We start from the raw sequence: 24,060 nt of genomic DNA on the forward strand, positions 1-24,060 counted from the left end.
TTAAGTTCGCATGTTCTGCTTTGGTGGCTCAGGGTTTGCAGGTTCAGATCCCAGGCGTGGACCTAGCACCACTCCTCAAGCAACACTGTGGTGGCATCCCATATAACGTAGAGGAAGGCTGGCACAGATGTTAGCTCAGCTAGTCTTCCTCAAGCAAAAAGAGGAGGATTGGCAACAGACTTTAGCTCAGGGCCAATCTTGCTCACAAAAAAAACAAACCAGCAAGAATTTTAGAGAAGACTATTCCAAAACTCAAGTGGAATGACAAAGGAATTAGAAGAGCTAAAATAATTTTTAAAACTTTTAGGGAAAAAAAATGAGAAAATCTTTGGGATATAGGTCTGGCAAGAAATTCTCAGACTCCATAAAAGGAAAACTGATGATTTGGGCTTCACCAAAATTAAAAACTTTTGCTCTCAAACAGACCTCTTAGGAGAATGAAAACATAAAGTGACAGACTAGAAGAAACTATGTACAAACTCTCATAACTCAAGAGTAAAAAAAAACAGAAATACAATTAGAAAATGGGCAAAAGACAAAGAAATATATCACTGACAGCAAATGAGCACACGGGAAGATTTTCAATATCATTAGCCATTAGGAAAATGCAAGTTAAAATCACAATTAGATGGGGCCGGCTCTGTGGCCGAGTAGTTGAGTTCACGGGCTCTGCTTCAGTGGCCCAGGGTTTCAGCAGTTTGGATCCTGGGCGCGGACATGGCAGGGCACATCAGTCCATGCTGAGGCGGCATCCCACACAGCACAGCCAGATGGACCTACAACTACAATCTACAACTATGTATCGGGGGGCTTTGGGGAGAAGAAGGAGGAAAAAAAAAGAAGACTGGCAACAGATGTTAGCTCAGGTGCCAATCTTTAAAAAAAAAATTATCTCTAAAAAAATCACAATTAGATAGCACTACACAACTATTAGAATAAAAAATAGTGAAAACACCAAATGCTAGTGAGAATGCAGAGAAACTGAGTCGCTCACACATTGGTGATGGGAACACAAAGTGGCACAGCCACAGTGAAAAACATGATGGCCGTTTCTTAAGAAATTAAACATATTAACTATCATAGAATCCATTTTTCCCAGAGAAATGAAAATCTGTGTTCACACAAAAACCTGTACACAAATGTATACAGCAACTTTATTTCTATAACCAAACCTGTTAACAACCCAGATGTCCTTCAGCACACAAATAGTTAACCTGTGATATCATTCAAACCATGGACTACCACTCTGGAACGAAAAGAAACAAACTTGACACACACAAGAATCTGGATGAATCTCTAGAAAATCATGCTCAGTGACAAAGCCAAAGCTGATGATAACATGTTGTATGACTCCATTTATATAACCATTCTTGACACGACAAAATATATCACAAAAATGGAGAACAGAGTAGTGGTTGCCAGGAGTTGAGGAGGAGGTGGGGGGAGGGGATGGGAGTGACTATAGAAAGGCAACATGAGGGATCTTTTCTGTGATGGACAGGTTCTGTGTCTTGATTGTATCAATGTCAGTATCCTGGCTGTGCTATTGTACTGTATAGTTTTGCAAGATGTTGCCATTGCAGGAAACCGGGTAATGAGCATACAGGATCTCTCTGTATTATTTCCTACAATTGCATGTGTATCTAGAAAAAGTTTAGTTTTAAAAAAGGAAAAAGAAAACAGGAAAGATATAATAAAAAGGAATGCATGTTAAAAAATAAAATACCTTGATTTAGGTATTAAGTATCATATCATTTAATTCTAATCTAATTAAATGATTAGATTAAATCTAATCATTTGATTTATTCATGGAAGTAAACAGGTTTCTTAAGGAAAAAGCACAAATGATAAGCACAAATGACTCTAACAAGGCTTAATTTGCCTTTTACCCCAGAAGCCATTTTTATATTCTGAAGCTTGAAAAACTACCACTGAATATTCCTTGTGACTCTCTCCCACCACATCCCATGCTGTGTAATGCCTCCAATGCTAGCTGCATGCCAGGAGGTAAAAAGAGAGCCCAGATGCTTCCTTCAGTTTTATTGCTGATGAACTTACATAAATGTAAATAATGATTTTAAAAAATTACAAGATAATGCATTTACTTACTTGATTCATTAAATTCAGATTTGAATTTTTTCCGGCCTTGAATCTGAGATTTTTTCCTCTGTTTGGCCTCTTTTTCCTTTTCATCATCACTGAAATCTAAGGCCTTATAGGAAAAAAAGAGAGACTTATGTCACATGGATTTACCAATTCAACAGTATATACTTGGAGGTAAGTAGAATAAGCTTATTATTGAATACCGACCCTGAAAGAAAACTACTCTTTTCAATACTTAATATTCTCCAGTAATATTCAAATTAACTACATAAGAGAAAAATAGTTTTTGATGAATGCCTAATAACTCTGAATTAACAGAAGTCAGTAATCAAGATGAGTACTCAAGGATTTTTTGTTTCTTAAAATTCCTAGAAAGTTTCAGATAGGTAACTTTAAAATGCCAATCTTTAGCAAACTTCAGATATGGGTATTCCCTAGCTAGAAGTCTGACTTCCAGCTTAAAATCAAGATTCATCATAGTGCCACTGTCAATGATGCTAAAGAAAGGAGTAGTTAGGAATAAGCAAATATCATAAATTATCAGATCTAATATAAAAATACAAGATAATGTTATACCTTTCACTCATTCAAAAATGTACACATACCCATTATATGCGAGGCCTGTTCTAAACACTTTACAGATACTAATTCTTTTAATAATATAACGTCAGGTATACTAAGAGTTGTAAATACATACTAAGACAAAGTAAGGGGGGAGAAAATCATGGGGGATGCTATTTAGATAGGACGGCAGGAAAAGGTTTTGATAAGCAGATCCATGCATGACCCAACTTCCAAGAGGAAATCATTTTAAATTACAAGAGGGAGAGTCAAACATAACTAAGAATTGAGATTCCCTGTTATAGCCCACCAAAAAACAAGACTTATGAGCTATATATTATGACTTCTATGATTTCTTAAAATTCAGGAATTTTCCGTTGTTAGTGCCATAAGTCGATTCCTAGTGACCCTGTAGACAGCAGACTGGAACCCCGCCTGATCTTTCTCACTTTTCAGTGCTATATCAGACAATGCTCCACTACTATTCACAGGGTTTTCATGGCCAAGTTTTTTGTAAGTGGGTGGCCAGGTCCTACCTCCTAGTCTGTCTTAGTCTGGAAGCTCCACTGAAACCTGTCCACCATGGATCACCCTGCTGGTATTTGAAATACCAGTGGCACAGCTTTCAGTGCCACAGGATGACAACCAACAGACAGTATGACGACAGATAGACTGGTAGTGTGTTTCCCTGACCTGTAAACAAACCCTGGCCGCAGCAGTCAGAGCACAGAATAGCAACCACTAGACCACCAGGACTGGCTCTCAGGCATTTTATTATTCTATTAATATCAGAAAAAGATATTACGTTTTATTAAAAAATATATGAAAGCAGGCTCACTGTGCATGCATGTGTGCACATTTAAAAGGAAGAAATGTCTATGAAAAGTTTTTGTATGGGATTTTCAGTATGGACTTGCTGAAATATATGCTAGATCAAATCTTCCATGAACCAAGAGTCCATACACCTCAGAATCTATAATCAAATTCAAAAACATCAATTAATTTTAGTACTTTCAAGCACATGTTCTTTTATTAATGATTTTAGCGTGCTAAGGTTTTTAAGCTCATGTTAAATCTGGTATCTGCTAGACATTAGAAAGTATTAGGATTAGATGGAAAACATTCCGTTCTCTGAAATTGTTCATTCAAATAACAAAATAGACAAACCAATGAACTTAGTGCTATGGAAGTGTAGGGCTGAAGAAAGAAAAATGGGCAAGGAAAACTTGTTGGTACGGGTAACCCAAGGAGAATCTCTAATGACTAGTTAGCAGCAAAAAGACGGGAAAGAAAATTTTCAAAGAGTGGGAATATGTGCAGAGGCACAGCATATTCAAGAATTGAAAATGGTTCTGTAAGGCAAAGTGAAACCTTCTTATATAGGGAAATCAGAGATGATAAACCGGAGAATAAAAACCTTATTGTGTTATCTTAAATAACTGGGCATCATCCTAAGAGCAGGAGGGAGGTATTAAAGGATTTTAATTGGCAACAGTTTATTTTGAGAGACTACTTTGGCAATATTTTGCTATCACCTCCCAAAATCAGAGAAAAATTCACATTTTTCTTGTACACAAATTAATTTAAATTTGCATTCATCAAACACATTTATTCAACCACAAATTACATATTCATGTTAGAAACAGATATGAAGATGAATAAGATGCATTCTCTGTAAGTAATTTTTAGCTCCTTTATGCAAGTTCAACATTTCCTATTTTCACAGTATGATTTCTTTTAAAGTTTAAACCCCAAAATTCCAAACTCTAATCTATGATTAGTACCAGGCAGTAATTCTATACTACAAAATTTCATCATCATAAAATAAACTTGTGAATCTCAGAGTTTTCTATATTATGGAAATAAGGGACATTCAGTCATCTACTTAGAAAAAAACAAACCTCATGAGGTATGCTGAGATTTAATTTTTATAATTAACCTAATCAAACCAATTTTAAGCAATTAACTTTACCATAACTAGCAACTTCAATGCTTAGGTCTGAAACAACAGGAATGTACCATAATATTTACATTTCGCAAGAAATACGTTTCAAGACCTTTGTGAATTCTCAAATAGTTTAAAAACACATAATTTCAGTAATAAGATGCCCTAAACATAACCAAGAACATTAAGTGAATCTTAAGGGCCTTAATGGAAAACACACGCAATACAATGACATAAACCAGAAAACATAATCCCATAGCAATGTGGAACTAAACTAGGATCACTCACTGGTTAAGGGACTCTCTGAGTGGGCATTCTCTGATTCATGCCTCAGCAAAATTAGAAATTAACACAGACCACAAATCTTCAGCATTGCTTAAGAACATCTAAAACATCTATTTTTTCTTTTATATTGTATAAATTCATTCTATTCTCAAGAAATGTATACACTCATTGTGATTTATATTTCAATAACTTACAAAAAAAGAAAACATGCTTAAACATTTCCACAGAAAGTTAAACCAAAAATAAACCAAATTTTTAATTTAACTTTTAGGTATTAACAAGAATAATACAGATTATTCCTGACTATTCCATATCTCTAGAAAGACTGTGCATCAAGCTACTTTGGGACATGAAACTAGTCTTGCGGACATGGATTCAAGAAGGAAAATCAAGAACTCTCTTTTTAGGAAGGTAATCACACTGTAAAAAATGGAGAAGTGGGTAGATTCTAGTGATTTTGAACCTCCAAAAGAAAGGCAGCTTATTAAAAGCACCATTAATAAATGTCTTCATGTTCCACATGAACTTAACCAAACTGAAGAATAAAATCTTTTAAAATAATGACAATTCTGCCTTTACTAGGTATCAACAAAACTGATTTTAAAAAATAGGAAATTACAGGAAAATGATAAGCTGATAATTATTGAAGTGTGAGTGAAAATATTTTCTTTCTAAAATGATCAATCAAAACCTCTCACTGAGAGATAGGAAACAGTCATTTGGGAGAAGGAGAGTGCATGGGCTTGCAGAAGACAGTGTGACTGCCGAGTAGCACTAAGGACGCCTTAAGGTCAAGAATGATGAATTTATAAGATTAAGTCCTGCCTTACTTTCTAAAATTTTGTGTAAAAAGATTTACACTTACTTCTGGTGGTGGCTCCTGATCATTCTTCCATGACGCATCTGATCCCCTATCCCTAGAAAGAAGAAAAACATCAAAGGTACTTATTAAGATTCTGGTAAGCATTTATAACTTACTAGTATGGAAAACAGTAAAGTAGAAGACATGAGCTCAACCCTTAATTTTGCAATACACATGAAAGTAAGAGTAAAAAGTAAACGACCATTTATATGTCCTTTACCTTGTTTCAGAAGATGTGAGAAGCTCATTACAAAACCACAACATTTGGACATACATAAATATTAGGACCGGGGAATGAGAACAAGAAGCCAAGGCTGTGGTATGCAGAGGAAAGTGGTTTTGCAGTTCATAAGCATCTCCAGATGCTATAACTTTGACTGACACTTTCCTGACACCTGAGCTCATTCATAAAGCTTACTTCAATAAATACTTATTTTACACCAACTATAGGTCAGACACTGGTCCAGGTGCTAAGGACACAGAAACGAACATGAAGCACTCTCTATCCAAGATTTCACAGTTTTAATGGCAGAGATAACAACATGAAATTCTTTTTCCTCGATTTACCTGAGGAATATCAATGGCACTCCATGAGTAACAAAGGCTTACTCAACAGTGATTCTTTTTTTTTTTTAAAGATTTTTATTTTTTTTTCCTTTTTCTCCCCAAAGCCCCCCAGTACACAGTTGTATATTCTTCATTGTGGGTCCTTCTAGTTGTCGCATGTGGGACGCTGCCTCAGCGTGGTTTGATGAGCAGTGCCATGTCCGCGCCCAGGATTCGAACCAATGAAACACTGGGCCGCCTGCAGCGGAGTGCACGAACTTAACCACTTGGCCACGGGGCCAGCCCCTCAGCAGTGACTCTTAAAGCAGACACAGTAAAATGAAGCCTACCTAGTTTGGGGAGGAAGAGGACAGTATAATCACAAACATTAATTACTTTTAGTGCAAAGTTTTATACTCTATGATCAACAAAACTATATATATCTATTATAAGGATGATTATAATTTCTGAAAGCTCATTTTTAATCTTCATCTTTTTAATCTTTTTATTTCATAGTTTGACAATATCTTGTTATTCAACTACTTTAAAATATTATAAAGTATTAGGAGTAGATGTTGTCCTCACTGCTTTAAACTAGATCTCAAAAATAAATGAGATTCTTAGGAATTCATTCATTAAAGTAATTAATCCATAAAAATTCATTTACAGATGTCAATGGGCTGGCACAATATGAAAATCACTAAGTTTGCTCCAAAATTTTGATTCAGAACTTTTCACATTGTGTATTGGCATTATCAATGATTTTTCCACCACTTAAAAAAAGCTTTTACTCATCAAATACCATCTTACACCTATGCATTTAACATAGCTACAGTACTTCTCTTTGCTTATATGCCATCTCATGGCCTGCAGTGCCCACAGCCTGGAGTTTAAAGACATAAATGGGAAAAGTTCCCCAATTAGCAATGCACTTACCACAGAAAATCAAAATCTACTAAAGAAAAGATCAAGCAACATTTCAAAAAGCTCTTTTAACAAGAGAGTAAGTTCATGGGAGGCTAGGATTAAAATAGCCTTACTAGAGGTGGGTAAGCGGGAGAGGAGCTGAACTTCTCTATCTCAAAGGCAAAGTACTCCACTGAGTTCCCATAACAGACACCACAATGCAGTCTAGAATAGAAGAGGCTTTGTCAAGTGGGGCTTCTGCAGGGTAGGCCTAATTTTCCATTCTTTAGTTTATTGTTACTGCTTTCCAGCACAAAATTCTTATTCTTGCACATAAAGACAAAGACTACTCCTATTGTTTAAAGTCCATTTAATAAACACCTTCAGAAAACTTTTCAGTTTACATGGGGGTTTTTTTTGCTGCTGCTGTTGTTGAAGAAGATTAGCCCTGAGCTAATGTCTGTGCCAATCTTCCTCCGCTTTATATGTGGGTTGCCACCATGGCATGGCTGACAAGTAGTGTAGGTCTGTGCCCAGGATCCAAACCCATGAACCTGGTCCACCGAAGCAGAGAGCACTGAACTTAACCACATGCCACGGGGCCAGCCCCAAGTTTATCTGTTTTAAGCTAAAATATGCTGTTAAAAGCTAAATATATGGCATAGCACCAGTGATATCCCAATATTCAAAGCAGAATAAAATGTTAATTATTTAAGTGATGATTTTAAAACATACTAGACTCTTTATGACTGTATCATCTATTTAATTCACCTTTCTTGTCAGTGGACCTTACGCAGTCTGAAGAACAACTTAAGCAAAATGTTTCCTCAAACTATGTGAATCCTTAAACATGAATTTAATCAATTACAAGGAACAAAATTTTCACCTCTGAAATAATAAATGAAATTCAGAGACTTGATTTAACATGTAAGTGGTATAGAGACCTTCTTATGCCACAGAACTGGGACCAGTACACTTGACATAGCACCAAGGCTACTTCCTGACTGAAGTTCCTTTGTATTTCCTGCAAAAACCACATCCTTAATGCTTCACCTAAATTTCAAGTTTCCAACTAAAGACAGGACTTGTCTGTCAAACGAAGTGAAAAGTCTTTTTGGATTCAGGATTCCTCTCGCATTCCCCAATCTTTCACAGTCTTTTCTTCCACTCTTAATTGGACATTATTTTTTTAGTGCCTCATATTCATTACATCTTTCCAAAGTATTCAACTTATTTTTACAGAAAAAGCTATGCTATTTGAACTATATGTCATTGATTTATATAAATTAAATTATATAAGTTTGACTGATATAAGTAGCTCTACAGCTAACACCTGGTAACAATTAACACATGGAAAATATACAATTAACCAGTGGGAGCATAAATATGCAGAAATACTACTACCCACACGCCACAGGCATCATTTAGCATATTTACAGGCAAAATGAAGGGCACTGGTTTGTAAGTTGTCAACCCTATTTATCACAGTTTGATATACAACTTTTCACAGACATATTTTACTTCTCTCTTCTATAAATTTGCAATTTATACACAATCTGAAATTTACTCATTTTCTTTTTCTTCTTGAGTATTACAAAGTTTATTAAATAGTTAAGCCTATGACTATAATCCAAAGAAAATTTTACTTAAGTTGGAAAAGAATTTTTTAAATGATAATACTAATACTGAAAGAGTATGTATATAAAAGTATATAATGGAAAAAACAATGGATTAGAATTCAGAAAATTTTTATGGCTCAAATGTATTCTTACTAGTTGATCATGTCATTTTGGCCAAATGATATAAATGATCTCTATCTGTAGAATATCATAATAAATTGTAGCTTTCAGAGATGTTACTAGGAAAATAAATGAACTCTTTGGAAGATACGTACCATTTAACTACAAGAAACTACCATCACTAAGAATTATTCCTAAAATATAAACATAAGACAAGCAAACAACACTAACATGTCAATCAAGTACTTACTGTTTAAGTTTTTCTGTGAATATATATTGAGTGAAGTCTTTCATTGATGGAGCAAAATACATAGTATCTTTTATTTTAATACCTTTATTCTCAATGTGCTCTGAAGAATTAAACCGTAACACATAAAATGGATGTGCAACAGGTCCAAATATCTCAAATATCTATAAAATAGAAGAAACATAAAGGCCTCCTTTAACATGACAAATGACTTGAAAAGTCAGTAATATTTAAAAAAGCAAAACACTGATAATTGCTGTAACAAGGTAATTTTGTCAGCGTCAGAACAATAAAATTGTATTTCTATTTGTCATTTTTGCATAATCACAAAGTCTTCATAGTTTGATTATAAATGCATTAACTTATTCCACATTTCCTTTTTATGAATTTAAAACGAGTGTAACTAGTTCTTACTAAATTCAAATCATTTTAGTAATACCAGATGTAAATTATGAAGTTTTGGTTTTATTTTTGGTCATTTAAGTGGTAAGGTATGAAGAAAAGAATTACAATTGGTAACTTTTGAGAATTAAAACGCTGTCTCTGAGTCAGTATCTCAAGACATAAAACTTAAAAGGCAAACTTCTGCTTTAATGGGTATTCAATCCCTCTATTTCCATATAGTGATTAACATCTTTAAAAAATTAAACCACAACTTTTTCTAATTCGAAAAGTAGTAAAAGCAGGTTTCAACATGAAGTTGCTTATTTCTCAAAAATCAAAGATGCTATACAGCCTTTAACTTTTACATAAAGGAACTGCTTTTAGCACCAAGACAAATTATTTTATTTCTGAAAATGTTTTATGAAAGATGAAAGGAAGTCTCTTGTTTTCAAATTCTTCTCAAATACCTGAATTTTTAAAAATAATGTTTCTGACAACAAATTATGTATATTACAGAAACTGGACCATGACCAATGTCAGTGTAGATTTCACCATTAATGATTTTTTTCTTTTGAGATTATACTGTAGCTTTACATACTGCTCCCTTTTAAAACCTAAAGTTGCACTAAATTTTTGCATGTTACAAATATTATTCATAAGTATAATTTCAGTGGGTATATAACACTCCTATATAGATTTAGCACAATTTATTTAACTCGTCTTATACTACAGGACATTTAGGTAGCTTCCAATTTGTTCAGTATTATAAATAATGCCATGATGAACATCGTTATCCATAAATTTCTGTACTTAAGATTTCCTGAAAATTGATTTGTAAGGGATGGAATTATTGGAACCAAGAGTATGATTATTATTAAAAGTCTTGATGTAAATTACTAAATAATTTCCAAATAGCTTGGACCATTTTAAACCAACTGTATTGAAAGTACTCGTTTTATTACATCCTCAGTTCTTGCTTTTTGATAGTAAATGTTCTCATTTTATGCTCTGCAGTATACCATTCAAGCTTTTATTAATTCTCAATCTGGCATAAAACAACTCACCCATCATGGTACCAACGTTCTGAAGATAAGATTACTCTAAAAATAGCGAGAAATGTATTTGAAAGGATTTAGATAAAAACAGTAGACCTCTTCCAACCAGAAGTGCAAAGGATAGAAAGGGATACATGCAGCACAACTCTTCCTGGCCTACACTACATACACTAAAGTAATATATCATCTTACTTGTCACTTTTTTAAAAATCTTAAAAACAATTCACATTTTGTTTAACTCCCTTGATGAATATCGACAAATCTATACTTTAAGTCTGGACAGGGACAAAAATATCTTTAAAAAAAATTTCCTATGAATCCATTAGTACAAGGTACAGTAATGATTGTTTGTGACCCGGTATAAAAAGCTGTTTCCCAAGGATTTGTTTCCTGGATAGCAAGCTTCCATCTCCTAACTGGGAGAAATGATTTCACTAGGAAAATGCCTTAACAGCTTTGGGTTTATGCAGAGACTGGTTTGAACTAAACTGTAAGTGATTTTCAAATTCCTGGATAAAATCATAGCATACTTAGTTGCCAATTCTTAAGATCTGAAGTGTTTATAAGACACAGCACCATAAAATTATTATAAAGTTTTAAGTGAAATAACAGCACATACAGCAGGTATCAGGAAGCTGCCTTATGAAGTCAGTACACGGCATACACCAATACTGAGCCGGATTTACAGTCCTCCTTCAAACAGTCACAGGGATACTTGACTGAGTTCACAGAAGCAATCTGGCTAATTCAGAATTACAGAAAAGGAGGATTTAACAATATTTTAACCAATGATAGCTTCAGAGTATAGATTTTAGACTGGCTAATACCTGAGAGCTAAAGTGTGAAGAGCAACTTGAGACAAAGTAGGGCTCAGGCCAGCCCACTTCCTCTCACAGTTCCCTTAAACTTTGAATCCTGCTGTCTTTCCACCTGACTATGGGGATTTCGCAACTCCCATACTGCCTGACTAGAGATAAAAAGAAAGGAATAGGCGGGGCCGGCCCAGTGGCCTAGTGTTTAGGTTCAGGCACTCTGGTTCACGGGTTTGGATCCCAGGCGCAGACATACACACCGCCTCCTCAAGCTAGCTTGTGGAAGCATCCCACATACAAAATAGAGGAAGACTGGCACAGATGTCAGCTCAGGACAATCTTCCTCAAGCAAAAAGAGGAAGATTGGCAACAGATATTAGCTCAGGGCCAAACTTCCTCATAAAGGAAAAAAAAGAAAGGAACAGTCCACAAGGACAGTGTAAGAAACAGAACTCAGGATAGTAATGTCGAAGAGATTTACTTTAAGGTGGGCAATAGCTTTCTTTATACCTTAAATAATAGTATATATTCTGTAGAAATACTCATATAAAAATTTAATCCAACTAATGTTTTACACACACCCTGTTATTTGAAAGGTAGTTTTCAAAGTGTCCTTCTACTTAGCTCTAGCTTATAATACTCACCATCACTTACTCAAAAGTAGTATCTTTCTGCTAAAAGACCTGGAAGGGTTCCTGTCACACAAAGGAGTCACAAAGACACACCACTACCACCACATAGTACAGATATAGCATAGGGTCTGTGGGGAAAAAAACTGACAAGCAAGAAAGTAAGAGTATGTTAGCGCCCCAAATTCTCATTCCACAGCATAGGCTGGGTTTAGGTGTTCCATATGCCACACTGCAAGAGTTCCAGTGGTGGGGGGGCTGCCTGGGCCAAGTGGCCGCACATGCATAAAGAGCATTCTGAGAGAATAAGCCATACTCTCCTCCCCTCTCCACACACACCATGTTATATACTTACAGGTTAGCCTAAGAGGGACTAGGTAACGCCTAGTTTGTCTAGGGAACACGAAACATATCAAGGAATCTCCAGGCCCAGGAACAATGCTGGAGGGCTGTGCACGTGGAGGGCCAAGATCCACATGCTAGTGCTCTGTGAACAGCCTTCAAAAAACGCCATTAGCCAAAGGCCTTACTGTCTTTCCAGCTGAGCCTGATTTTGGCTAAACTACCAACAGAAGAAAGGGGGCAATGAACTCCCACAGCCATCCAGAATTGTCTCTTATCAATCGCTTTATACTATTTTGACTTTCCATTCATAAAAATGAAGACAATAAGAGTATTCTAATTCATTAGTTAGGTCAAATGATTGTTTCAATCACTGTGCATATTACTATATCACAAGTTACTGAGGGAGGGAAAAAAATCCACTCTATCAATATAATATGGAGACTTTCAGAAAATCATCACATACTACCAACCAAGACTAATATAAAGTATTCTTTAAAAAAAGATCAGTAAAACTTCCTAACCAATGATATCAGACAGGGAAATTGATTTCATTGTTTTGGTTTACTAAAAAGTAAAACAAACAATAATAATACAAACAAAACTTGCTCTAATAAATACTCAAAAGTAAATGCAAAACAAATAACCAACAAATTCAGCTTATCAGGGATAATAGGTGGCATAGTTTGGTCAATTTTTTAAAAATCTCCTTATATTAAAGAACAAAACATTAAAAATGGAATTTCATTGATCATTTATCAAGAAGAACTAATTACTATTACGATTAAAGGGCAAAAAGTAGAATTCAAATCTGAGCTCGCCCTCCTCAAATCAGTGGGGAAGAGGGTGGGAGGTGGAAGGGAAAGGAATCAGACAGACCAACTGAGTTGTAAACTCAAAAATTTTGTGATTTTTCAGTAAATGGGATTTCTACAGAGTTTCAGTGACTTTAAAAAGATACACAAAGTATTTATCACCATGCCTCATTATTATTGTTATTACTGAAGAGCAGAGGGAAAAGAAGCGATGTACAAAGGTTTGACATTGAAGGGAAAACTAATATAGTATCTCGATGAGATACGCTAATGATCTAAAATCGATTCAATTTCATTTTCTAGCCATTGGGTTGTTTAACTGATACTCTCGGCCCTCCCTACCCCTGCCATTATTTTGGGGAATCATTTCAAAGTGCTTAGATTTATAATTAAATATTTTTAGGAGACTTGTCACTTCCTGAATTTACAAAGCTTTCTATGTAAAATTTAGAAATAGATTTAATTATTCCCTCTAGACATATGTCATATAGCTAAAGTCAGAGGCATAAATGTTACATTTTTATCCTTTCAAAGACAAACGACAGAAGAGCTGAGTATTAACATTATTAGTCACAATCATAGGACTGAAATTTCAAATGTATTCAGCATATAAGAAAAATGAGTTTAGAGGTTTTAAATTAGCAAAGTGTTGGGTATTTTGAAATTAAAATTGTCTAAGTTAGCTACTTAGAGAAAAAGGCAACTGTCATGAAAATCATAATAATAAGTTTCAATCCATAGTCAGAAAATCAAGAAATACACTTCTTTTGCTTCTTTTCCCCTCCCCTCTTCTACTACTTTCTTAAGGACAGCAAGAAATGTTTTGCTTTTGCACCTGCACAGATTATTGGTTTCTCCTAAAGAAGTGTACCATTGGGCATGGAGAGCCGCTCACAGCCTGATCATCCACTCACCTTCCATTCTTTTTGTCTCTCAACCTTCTTGGAGGTTAAGCCCCCTCATATACCTCTAACCCCTTATAAAGGTCCCAGCAGTACCCTTACTTGAAACAAAAGCATTAAGAATAGGTATGTGAAAGGGGTACAGCACCATCCTTCAGGCATTAAAAACTCTTTCTTCCCTCACAAACTTTCTCAAGAATTGTCAAAAAATATCAGTTCTAAACTCCAGTTAATTCTGCCACTGACTGCTTTGTGACTCATTTCTCTTTGGTAAATTGGCCTATCAACCTAAAAAAAGTATATGTAGGTAGTGCAAGGTGCAGGACCCTGATAAAAACCTGATCTCTTCTAATTTATGTTAGAATGGAATAGCAGGAAAAGACAGAGAAAAGGGAAGCTCATGTGAGTGACTCAATAACATAGGCCAAAGTATATGCTTTTTTCTGACTAAATGTAAATTAATTCTATCTCCTAGAACAAAAAAAAGAAGCCTACTGTTGCTTATCTGGGAAAAACTAAACCCCATAATGTTGCTTCTTTGAAGACAGCAGCTGGTTTCTTGCTTGTTTTCAACTCAATACACATTTACTTATTAGCACATATAATTTACGAAGGGCTGTACTTTGTACAGTGGGGAATAACGAGGTGAATAAAACACTGTCCTGGTGCCAGCCCCGTGGCTGGGTGGTTAAGTTTGCGCACTCCACTTTGGTGGCCCAGGGTTTTGCTGGTTTGGATCCCCGGCGTGGACATGGGACCACTTGTCAGGCCACACTGAGGCAGCGTCCCACATGCCACAACTAGAAGGACCCACAACTAAAATATCCAACTATGTACTGAGGGGACTTGGGGAGAAAAAGCAGAAAAAAATAAAAAAAGATTGGCAACAGTTGTTAGCTCAGGCGCCAATGTTTAAAAAAAAACCCACAAAACAAAACACTGTCCCTACTACCAGAACAGGAACACTTGGTTGGTGTTTATATTCTTGTTCTTTGAAGGCTTTATATCCTCTGCTGACTGCTCAGAATTGTGTATTTGCTGGGTAAAATATGTGGTCTTCCCTATTAAGGATGGACATGCACTGTAGTTCCATTAGTTAGATGTTAAAAGGGACCCAACCTTAGGGTGAGTACTAAGTACACATATTCATAATTCCCCAGAATGTGCTCACAGCAATGCTTTATTGCTATCACTGAAATTTCTTTCCATTTGAAAAAGATTCCACTCTCAGCTTCCACCTGAGGAAGCCAGTCTAAAAAGTTTTGAGAGCCACTATTCAAAGGGACTCACAAATCAAAAAAGGTTAAGAACTACTACACTGTGGAAAGTCTCCCGCACTCAACTGAGTACCTGAAGGGTAGGGAACTGTGTCTTGTTCACTGTGTAGACCCACTGCCTAGCAAAGCACCTGACAAACATCAGGAAAAAAATCTATACATGTGCATTTAATGACTCAAGCAGGAAAGAGTAATAAGCAATATTAAACCAATATAGAGACGGACACCAAGTACTGAAGAGCATAAATAACGTACTAAAAGTTGAGAGCTACAGACTGCTCATCTACTAAAATTAATAAACTCTTTTTAGGACAGATAGGGAAAGTCAGGAAAACCAATCAACAAAGACAGAGAATAATTTGTAAGATCTGAATTTTTTACAAACCTTTCCTGCTGCCTGTCGATCACTTTTAAAAATTACAGTCTCCTCATTAACTGGAGGTAAGTTAGTCATAGATTCAATTATTACTGAAAAATGAAACAAAATAGATTATTTCAAGATTTAATCAGAAGATATAGAATTTAAATGGGAATTTAGGTTTTAATTCCAACATAATTTTAAATGAAATTTAAGGTGAGATAATATACCTCAGTCACTATTCCTCTTGGATAAACAAAGTCTACTTATTACTGAGTGGCACCAAGAAAATAGATTCTACATATTTTTATTTAACACAAAAGCTATAATTCTAAGAAAAAAATTAAAGTACAAAACCTCATAGAAAACTTGAATCACCCATTAAAAAGTCAACCAATTCCAGCCATGTACATTTCCTTGAGCAATTTTTACCCAAAAAATATAATCACATTTAATCACAAAACTCCTGTTTTGTAAGAAATTAGTCTTCTTTCTCATTCTAAAAATTCTTTCCTACAAAGCACTGATTACTTACTGATATACAAAAAAGTTAGACTTCACAAAAGCATCTTCCTCTGAACAGATGAAGAACCAGAGAACTCACAGTAATTTTTATCACTTCCCTTCTCAAAAAGCAAAAGCATTATCCCACTAGTCTGGCATAATCTCCAATTCTTGTAAGTGCCACAAATGTTAAACTGATCTACTTCAGCAAAGAGAAAAAAATACACACAACAGGTTCTTAGAAAATTAGGGCAAACGGCAAGAATACTTTGTCACATTACATAGATAATGCCACATCTACCTGAGAGAGGAAATATATTAGTTCAGATTATTAAAATTCATTCAAAAAATTTCAATTGTATCCCAGTTAATTTCAACAGTTAGTGCTTCTAAGTTCTGAACATACATATAAGTAAGAGATCATGGATCAACATTTTTTAAGTTAGATCTGCACCTGGAATAAAGATGATGAGTAAAGACTGATAATGATAATGAGCACTAACAAAATTCATTGTCACTCATCTCTCCTTTCTAATCCCTTTCCCAAAGAGTCAAATTATATGAAAATAAAAGATCACCTAATCCAATATTCTTACTTTATAGAAAAATGAGAAAACAGGACTCAAAAGACTAATATTACCACCTGGCCAATTTCAGACCGAGTTACCACTGGAACCTAGATCCCTAGTTCCAAGACTCTTCCTGTAACAACACAACTACTGATTGTGTTTCCGCCGTGTAAAAGACCCATGCTTTTATTACTATGATTCTAGGTGGTACACAATTTCAGGTAGTTGGGTTCAAACAAATTTAAGAGTTTGTACCATATATTGATAGAAACTTTCAAAGGCTATGAATACTCTGAAGGTATGTACTTAGCACAAGATCCTTAATTTCATGAAATCTCTCCACTTCTACCTGATGGATAATATCTAATTAGCCTCTTGTATTTTCCAAGTTAAAAAAAAAGAACCAACCAACATAACTTCTAGAAGAACTGCAGAGTACAAAGCCAAATCCTCTCTTTTCATATTTGGGTACTAATTTGAATTTGTAGATTTTTTTTGCATAATATACTAATACTTGTATTTTCTTTTTTGTAATTTGATCCAAATAATGTTAGATATTTTAGGCATTCGAAACAGAGTAGCTTGTGCTGACTGTAATTCATTCAATCTTTATTCCCACCAACTTGAGAATTTTGCTAGTCTATTAGGATGTGTTAGTCAAAAACCTATTCTGAAAATGTATTATTCCATGTGTACCATACAGTTTATATTTTTTTCCTTGAGAATAAACATTGCAACCTAAATTTTTTCTATATATATCAAGTCTAATAAATGCTCAACTCATACTATGTAATCAAGTAATTACCTGTTTGGTTTACTTATGCATATTATTAAAGACCATAAAATAACTTAAAAACTAGTAAACGTAACGACGAGAATCACGTAAAGAGTTTTAATCATTGTGATTTTTGTAAAAAGAAGTTTCACTTTATCAGAATTTTGATTAATAAACTGCATAAGTACAAAATTATATAAGTATTAATTTTTTTAAATATTGATATGGGCACTGTTAGAAAAAGGTCAAAAGATAAAGTCCCATTTCTACCACTGACTCATTATACAACTGATCATAAGAGGAAGTGACTTGAATTTTTCCATGTTCTTGAAGTCCTGTAAACTAAGGGGGCTATGAATAATCCAGGTCTTCTGTCCAGTTCAAAAATCTCATGGATTTGTCAACGCTGAGTTCTAGTCTCAGGTGCGCCTTACTCTGAGAGTTAATGGCAGCTCCAGTAACTTCAAGGCCTTTCATAGACCTACCTCACATCCTGGGGCTAAAAGAAATCTGTAATATCTAGTTCTCTATAATCCAATAAGCTTCAGATTTCATGCCGTTAATACCAGTATTAAATCACAGAACTTTCTAATTTACATGTTTACAAAATAAAATCAAAGGTGGTAGGCAGAATAATCCACCCTCCTGCAGAAAAAAAAAAAAAAAAAGGTACCACAACCTTAATCCCTGAACCTGTGAATATGTTACCTTACATGAAAAAAAAGATTCTGCAAATGTGATGAAGGTTAAGGACCTTGAAATGGGGAGATCATCCTGGATTATGCATGTAGGCCCAACCTAAGGAGTCCATAACAGCGGAGCAGCTTTCCGGGCTGTGGTCAGAGAGAGACGCGATGACGACAGAAGAAGGGGCAGAGAGAAGGGACATTATTGGCTTTGAGGATGAAGAGGTCCATGAGCCAAGGAATGCGGGCCGCCTCTAGAAGCTAAAAGGAACAAAGGAATGGATTCTCCCAGAGCCTCAGGACAGAACTCAGCCCTGATGCCCAGTGAGACCCATATCAGACTTCCGGCCCGTAGAACTGTAAATAGTAAATTTGTGTTGTTTTAAGCCACCAAATTTGTAGTTATTTAACAGCAATAGAAAATCAATACACCAAACCATACAAAATGCTGAAGAAATATGTCAATAAAAGCAGACTTTAAATTTTTATAAAGACAATGTATTTATGGATTACTTGTATAAGTAAAAACAATATATCTATTCGAACGCAATGACTTACATATTTCACAGAAAATTCACTAGTCAAAGTCTTTGATTTGATTATTAGTGTATGCTTGGATATAAATGATAATTTTAAATAAAATTACTTACATACCCAATTGCTCAATAATACTTGAAACCATCCCAAGAGGCTTTAATTCAATATCTTCAGGCAGAATAACAGTGAGCTCTTCAACAGAAGGTAGTTCCTGTAATAGAAAAAAGCATTAACCTTCCTCCAGCTTCAACAACTTAACTCTAGACAACGGGACACAGTTTCCATTTAAAGTACTATACACATTTATGAAGATGGAACATTAAGTACTTATGCCATCTCCTTGATGTTATCCTTTCCAGTGTCTGACAGCATTTCTCCCACCTGCAACGTCTCCGCGCGGCAGTGCTGCAATAGGTCTAGAACCTACACTCCAGGCTGGCTAGACCAAGAACACAGACAAGAGTACCATTCTAGATTTTTGCAATCACTCTTAAACAAGAGAACAACAACAAAGCTATTCTTAAGGAATCCAAGGTAAAGAAAAGAGACAATTCACATAATAATTCCCAGAGACATTCCACTTGAAAAGAAATAATTCTACTGGTCACTGCAATTTCTCCACAGAAGAAGAGTTCTCTCTTAGCTGTCTTAATTTGGGTGAAGTAATTATTTGACTCTGATTAAATAGTGGAACAGAGAAGCAGCAATCTTTTCTGGGGCTGTGTAAAAAAGAGATAAATATAAACGTCTGGCCTCTTCAGAAAAAATACAGAATTCCTGGAAACAGAATGTAGGCTTCAGCCTAGAAAAGCTGTGAAGGTGTTGCCTGGTATCTTCCCTCGCAAGTTTAAAAACTAAATTTTTTACATCTACAGATTTCTCTTTTCTGACCCAGCTGCTAACTGTATCTCAGTTGCTATAGAAACTAGATATTGAAGTAGAGCTGAAGTTGAAGAGAAATCTAAGAATAAAACTGATCTTAGGTTTTAAATTAAATAAACAGCTTTCTATTCTTGACCTTTGCCAGAACATCATTATTAACTCTGAGAAGGAAGTTTTTCCTTAAGAAGGCTTGAAAGTGCAAAGAGCCTACTGACAGCATATTAGGAGTTAGTTTGGGAGGAGAAAGATAATTTTTTGGAGAAATATTGGCAAAGAGAAAATCTAAATATACAGTGTCCTGCAGATAAATTATCATGGGTAATCATTTTTCTCTATAGAGACGTAAACAAGGTTTTTAACAAAATCATTTAACCAGAGTTAAAGTATAACTTGCTTCTGGGAGACGCTATTTTCCCATCAAGAATTATTTAGGAAGTGCCGCACTAAGGGTCTCAACCAGCTCAAGGCAGAAGACTTACCTCTGGATGGTTAGTCTGGCTGGCGTTGGAGGAAAAGAGGATGTTTCATATGTCAGAATTTTTCTGAGTACTTTTAGGGAGAGGACAACCACTTGTCATTTTATCATATTAAATTCAGAAAGCTCTTCTTGGCAAGACTATTGTTTGAAAGTAGTCCAGTGTGTATCAGAATAGAGAAGGGAGTTCAGTTGTTAAAAGAAACTGGTAAAGAACACGTAATGTGGAACAGCCTTGTTTAGGCAGTTCTTAGCTAAAGAAACCCCACACCCTGTGAACCGTAAGAGTGGAGCACTACAATGACGGGGACTGCAGGCAGGAGGGTTTGAATAACATTTTAGAGGGCAATTGTGATATGGGTCTCACACTGATTTTGGTTCTGGGAGTGGCACCTCTTCTAAGTGGCAAATGGCATTTTCTAATACAGAAGTATAGTGGCCGTCAGATCTGCCCCCTTGCCTAACCAAATTAAGGTAAGATCTAGAGGAAAAGCTTTCATTACTTTTGGACTGTTATAAACCCCACTGGTTAAATGAAGTCAGGAGTGCACAGATAGAAGAAAGGGTAGGTAAGTCTCCAAAAGAGGAAGTGCTGTTAGATCTTTGATAAAAACTTCTGAACTGGGTAGGAGGGCAGACCACATGCCATCAACACTTGGGACACAAAATCAATGTTATTCTCAAATAAACAAATGCTATTTGACCACAAAATGAAAGGCTCTCTGTTCTGCATGTTCTATTAGAAAGAATAAAGGCCCAGGCAATATAATTATGTTTCAGCACAAATCTAAACTCTGATACTGTTTTGACTTTTTTTAACTTTAAAGTCTAAAAACAACACATATTCCTGTTTTTATTTTTTTAGTTTAATTAATTTTTGAGGTAACACTTCCTTATAACATTATATAAATTTCAGGTGTACATCATATTTCAATTTCGATGTAGACTATATCGTGGGTGTGTTTGGTTTTTTTTGGTGAGGAAGATTGGCCCTGAGCTAACATCTGTTGCCAATCTTCCTCTTTTTTTTTTCCTTTTCCCCAAAGCCCCATACATGGTTGTATATCCCAGTTGTAAGTCCTTCTACTTCTTCTATGTGGGATGCAGCTACAGCACGGCTTCATGAGCATTGTGTAGGTCCAAGCCCAGGATCTGTACCCTGGGCAGCCAAAGCGAAGCACGTGAACTTAAGCACTACACCACCAGGCTGCCCCAACTACATCATGTTTACCACCCCAAGTTTAATTGCCATCCATCACCTACACATGCGCCCTTTTACCCCTTTTGCCCTCTTCCCTCCCCTTTCCTCTTTGGTAACCACCAATCTATTCTGTGTGTGTGTTTATTTGTTGTTGTTGTTTTTATCTTCCTCATGAGTGAAATCATATGGTATTTGGCTTTCTCCCTTTGACTTATTTTGCTTAGCATAATGCCCTCAAATCCATCCAGTGTTGTTGCAAATGGCAAGATTTCATCTTTTTTACGGCTGAGTAGTATTCCACTGTGTGTGTCTGTGTGTCTCTGTGTCTGTGTGTGTGTATCACATCTTCCTTATCCATCCGTCCCTTGATGGGCAGACAGCTTCCTTCCCAGTCTTGGTTATTGTGAATAATGCTGCAATGAACATGGCGGGGGGAGGATCTTTTCAAATTAGTGTTTTCATGTTCTTTGGATAAACATCCAGAAGTGGAATAGCTGGATCACACTGTAGTTCCATTCTTAACTTTTCAAGAAATCTGTACTGTTTTCCATAGTGGCTGCACCAGTTTACATTCCCACCAGCAGTGTATGAGGGTTCCCTTCTCTCCACATGTCTCCAACACTTGTTATTTCTTGTCTTGTTAATTATAGCCATTCTGATGGGTGTGAGGTGATATCTCATTGTACTTTTCATTTGCATTTCTCTAATAATTAGTGATGTTGAACATCTTTTCATGTGCCTGCTGGCTATCTGTACATCTTCTTGGGAAAGATGTCTGTTTGGATCTTCTGCCCAATTGGGCTGTTTCTTTGTTGTTGAGTTGTAAGGGTTTTTTTTTTTTTTTTGTATTTTGGATATTAACCCTTTCTGAGATATATGGTTTGAAAATATCTTCTCCCAATTCATAGGCTGTCTTTTTATTTTGTTGATGGTTTTCTTTGCTGTACAGAAGCTTTTTAGTTTGTTGTAGTCCCACTTGTTTATTTCTTCTTTTGTTTCCCCTGCCTGAGGAGACATGACATCCAAAAGGATACTGCTAAGACTGATGTCAAAGAGCATACCATCTATGTTTCTTTCTAAGAGCTTTATAGTTTCAGGTCTTACATTCAAGTCTTTAATCCATTTTGAGTTAATTTTTGTGTATAGTGTAAGATAAGAGTCTACTTTCATTTTTTGCACGTCACTGTCCAGTTTTCCCACAACAATTTACTGAGGACACTTTCCTTTCTCCATTGTGTTCTTGGCTCCTTTGTCAAAAATTAGCTGTCCATAGATGTATGGGTTTATTTCTGGGCTCTTGATTCTGTTCCATTGATCTGTGTGTCCATTTTTGCACCAGTAACATGCTGTTTTGATTAGTATAGCTTTGCAGTATATTTTGAAATCAGGGAGTATGATACCTCCAGCTTTGTTCTTTCTTCTCAGCATTGATTCAGCTATTTGAGGTTTTTTGTTCTTCCATATAAACTTTAGGATTCTTTGTTCTATTTCTGTGAAAAATGTCTTTGGGACTTTGATAGGGATTCCACTGAACCTGTAGACTGCTTTAGGAAGTATGGACATTTTAACTACGTTAATTCTTCCTATCCATGAGCATGGAATATCTTTCCATTTCTTGTGTCTTCTTAAAACTCAAGTAGTACAGAGGGATACAAAATAAAAAGCAAAATTCCCCTAATCTACTCCTTTCAACCTCCCAATTCCTCTCCATAGACAGCTGTTGCCAACAGTCTCTTTCAAATAAATTTACTATGCAGATATAAACCTTACATTCCTAAAATTTAAAATGTTTTACTTAAATAAAATATCCATACTGGAATGCAAGTTATCCTTTTCACCTATCACATCTTGCACATCTTTCTACGTCAAAACATAAATATCTAATTTTATTTAAAACTCTTATGGTACCTGCCTCTTTTACCATTACACACAATGACACAAAAATATTCTTTTACATATATATTTGTGTAACTCCTGTGATAAATTCTTCTAAGTGAAACTGCTAGATCCAAATGTGTGACCATTTTTAATTTTGACAGATACTGCTAAATTTCCTTTCAAGAAGGTTACATCAATTATACTTCCACAAACAATGTATGAGAGATTTTCCTAAATCTTTGCCATCAATGAGAAGCAAATTTTAAATCTTTGCCAATCTAACAGGTCTAAAGCAGTATCCTGCTTTAATTTGAATTTCTTCATTAATCAGGAAGACTGGGCATCCATTCAAGTCTCCTGGCTATCTGAATGTGTTTATGAATTATTTGTATATTTTACACATTTTTCTTCTGGAGGGTTTATGATTTTATTAATTTATATGAGAACTTTGAGTTTTTAAGAACATTTTCCCCTTATCAAATACATAGCAAATATCTACTTCCTTACCTCCCAGCACGTTTTTTAGCATTTTCACTGTTTAAGGAACTTTGCCATTTTAATTTTTATGTAGTCCAACTATATCAATCTCTTCTTTCTTTTGGCGTTTGAAATGTGTGTCACATTTAGAAAGACCTTCCCCATACCAAGATCATTTTTAAAATTCCCTGTTATTTTCGTTGCTTCTCTATTTTTATTTTTAAAATTTGCATATGTGGTCAATTTGTGATTTTTTTTCTTGTATAAAAAGCAAGGGAGAGATTGGTTTTCTTTATCCAAATTACTAG

At 35.4% G+C, this 24,060-nt stretch overlaps 1 protein-coding gene across 1 annotated transcript in view; it reads right to left on the reverse strand.

The window, feature by feature from the left end:
* Positions 1–24,060, reverse strand: part of NAF1 (nuclear assembly factor 1 ribonucleoprotein) — a 43,978-nt gene that overhangs the window by 5,578 nt on the left and 14,340 nt on the right. The window contains exons 3-7 of the mRNA XM_046657294.1: positions 18,957–19,050; positions 15,796–15,878; positions 9,198–9,358; positions 5,760–5,811; positions 2,110–2,212 (exon numbers count right to left, since the gene is read on the reverse strand). Coding sequence (XP_046513250.1) covers positions 2,110–2,212; positions 5,760–5,811; positions 9,198–9,358; positions 15,796–15,878; positions 18,957–19,050 — 493 coding nt within the window. The remainder of the gene's footprint in view (positions 1–2,109; positions 2,213–5,759; positions 5,812–9,197; positions 9,359–15,795; positions 15,879–18,956; positions 19,051–24,060) is intronic.

The sequence above is a fragment of the Equus quagga genome, chromosome 3, assembly GCF_021613505.1.
Source record: "Equus quagga isolate Etosha38 chromosome 3, UCLA_HA_Equagga_1.0, whole genome shotgun sequence".
Taxonomy (NCBI): Eukaryota; Metazoa; Chordata; class Mammalia; order Perissodactyla; family Equidae; genus Equus; species Equus quagga.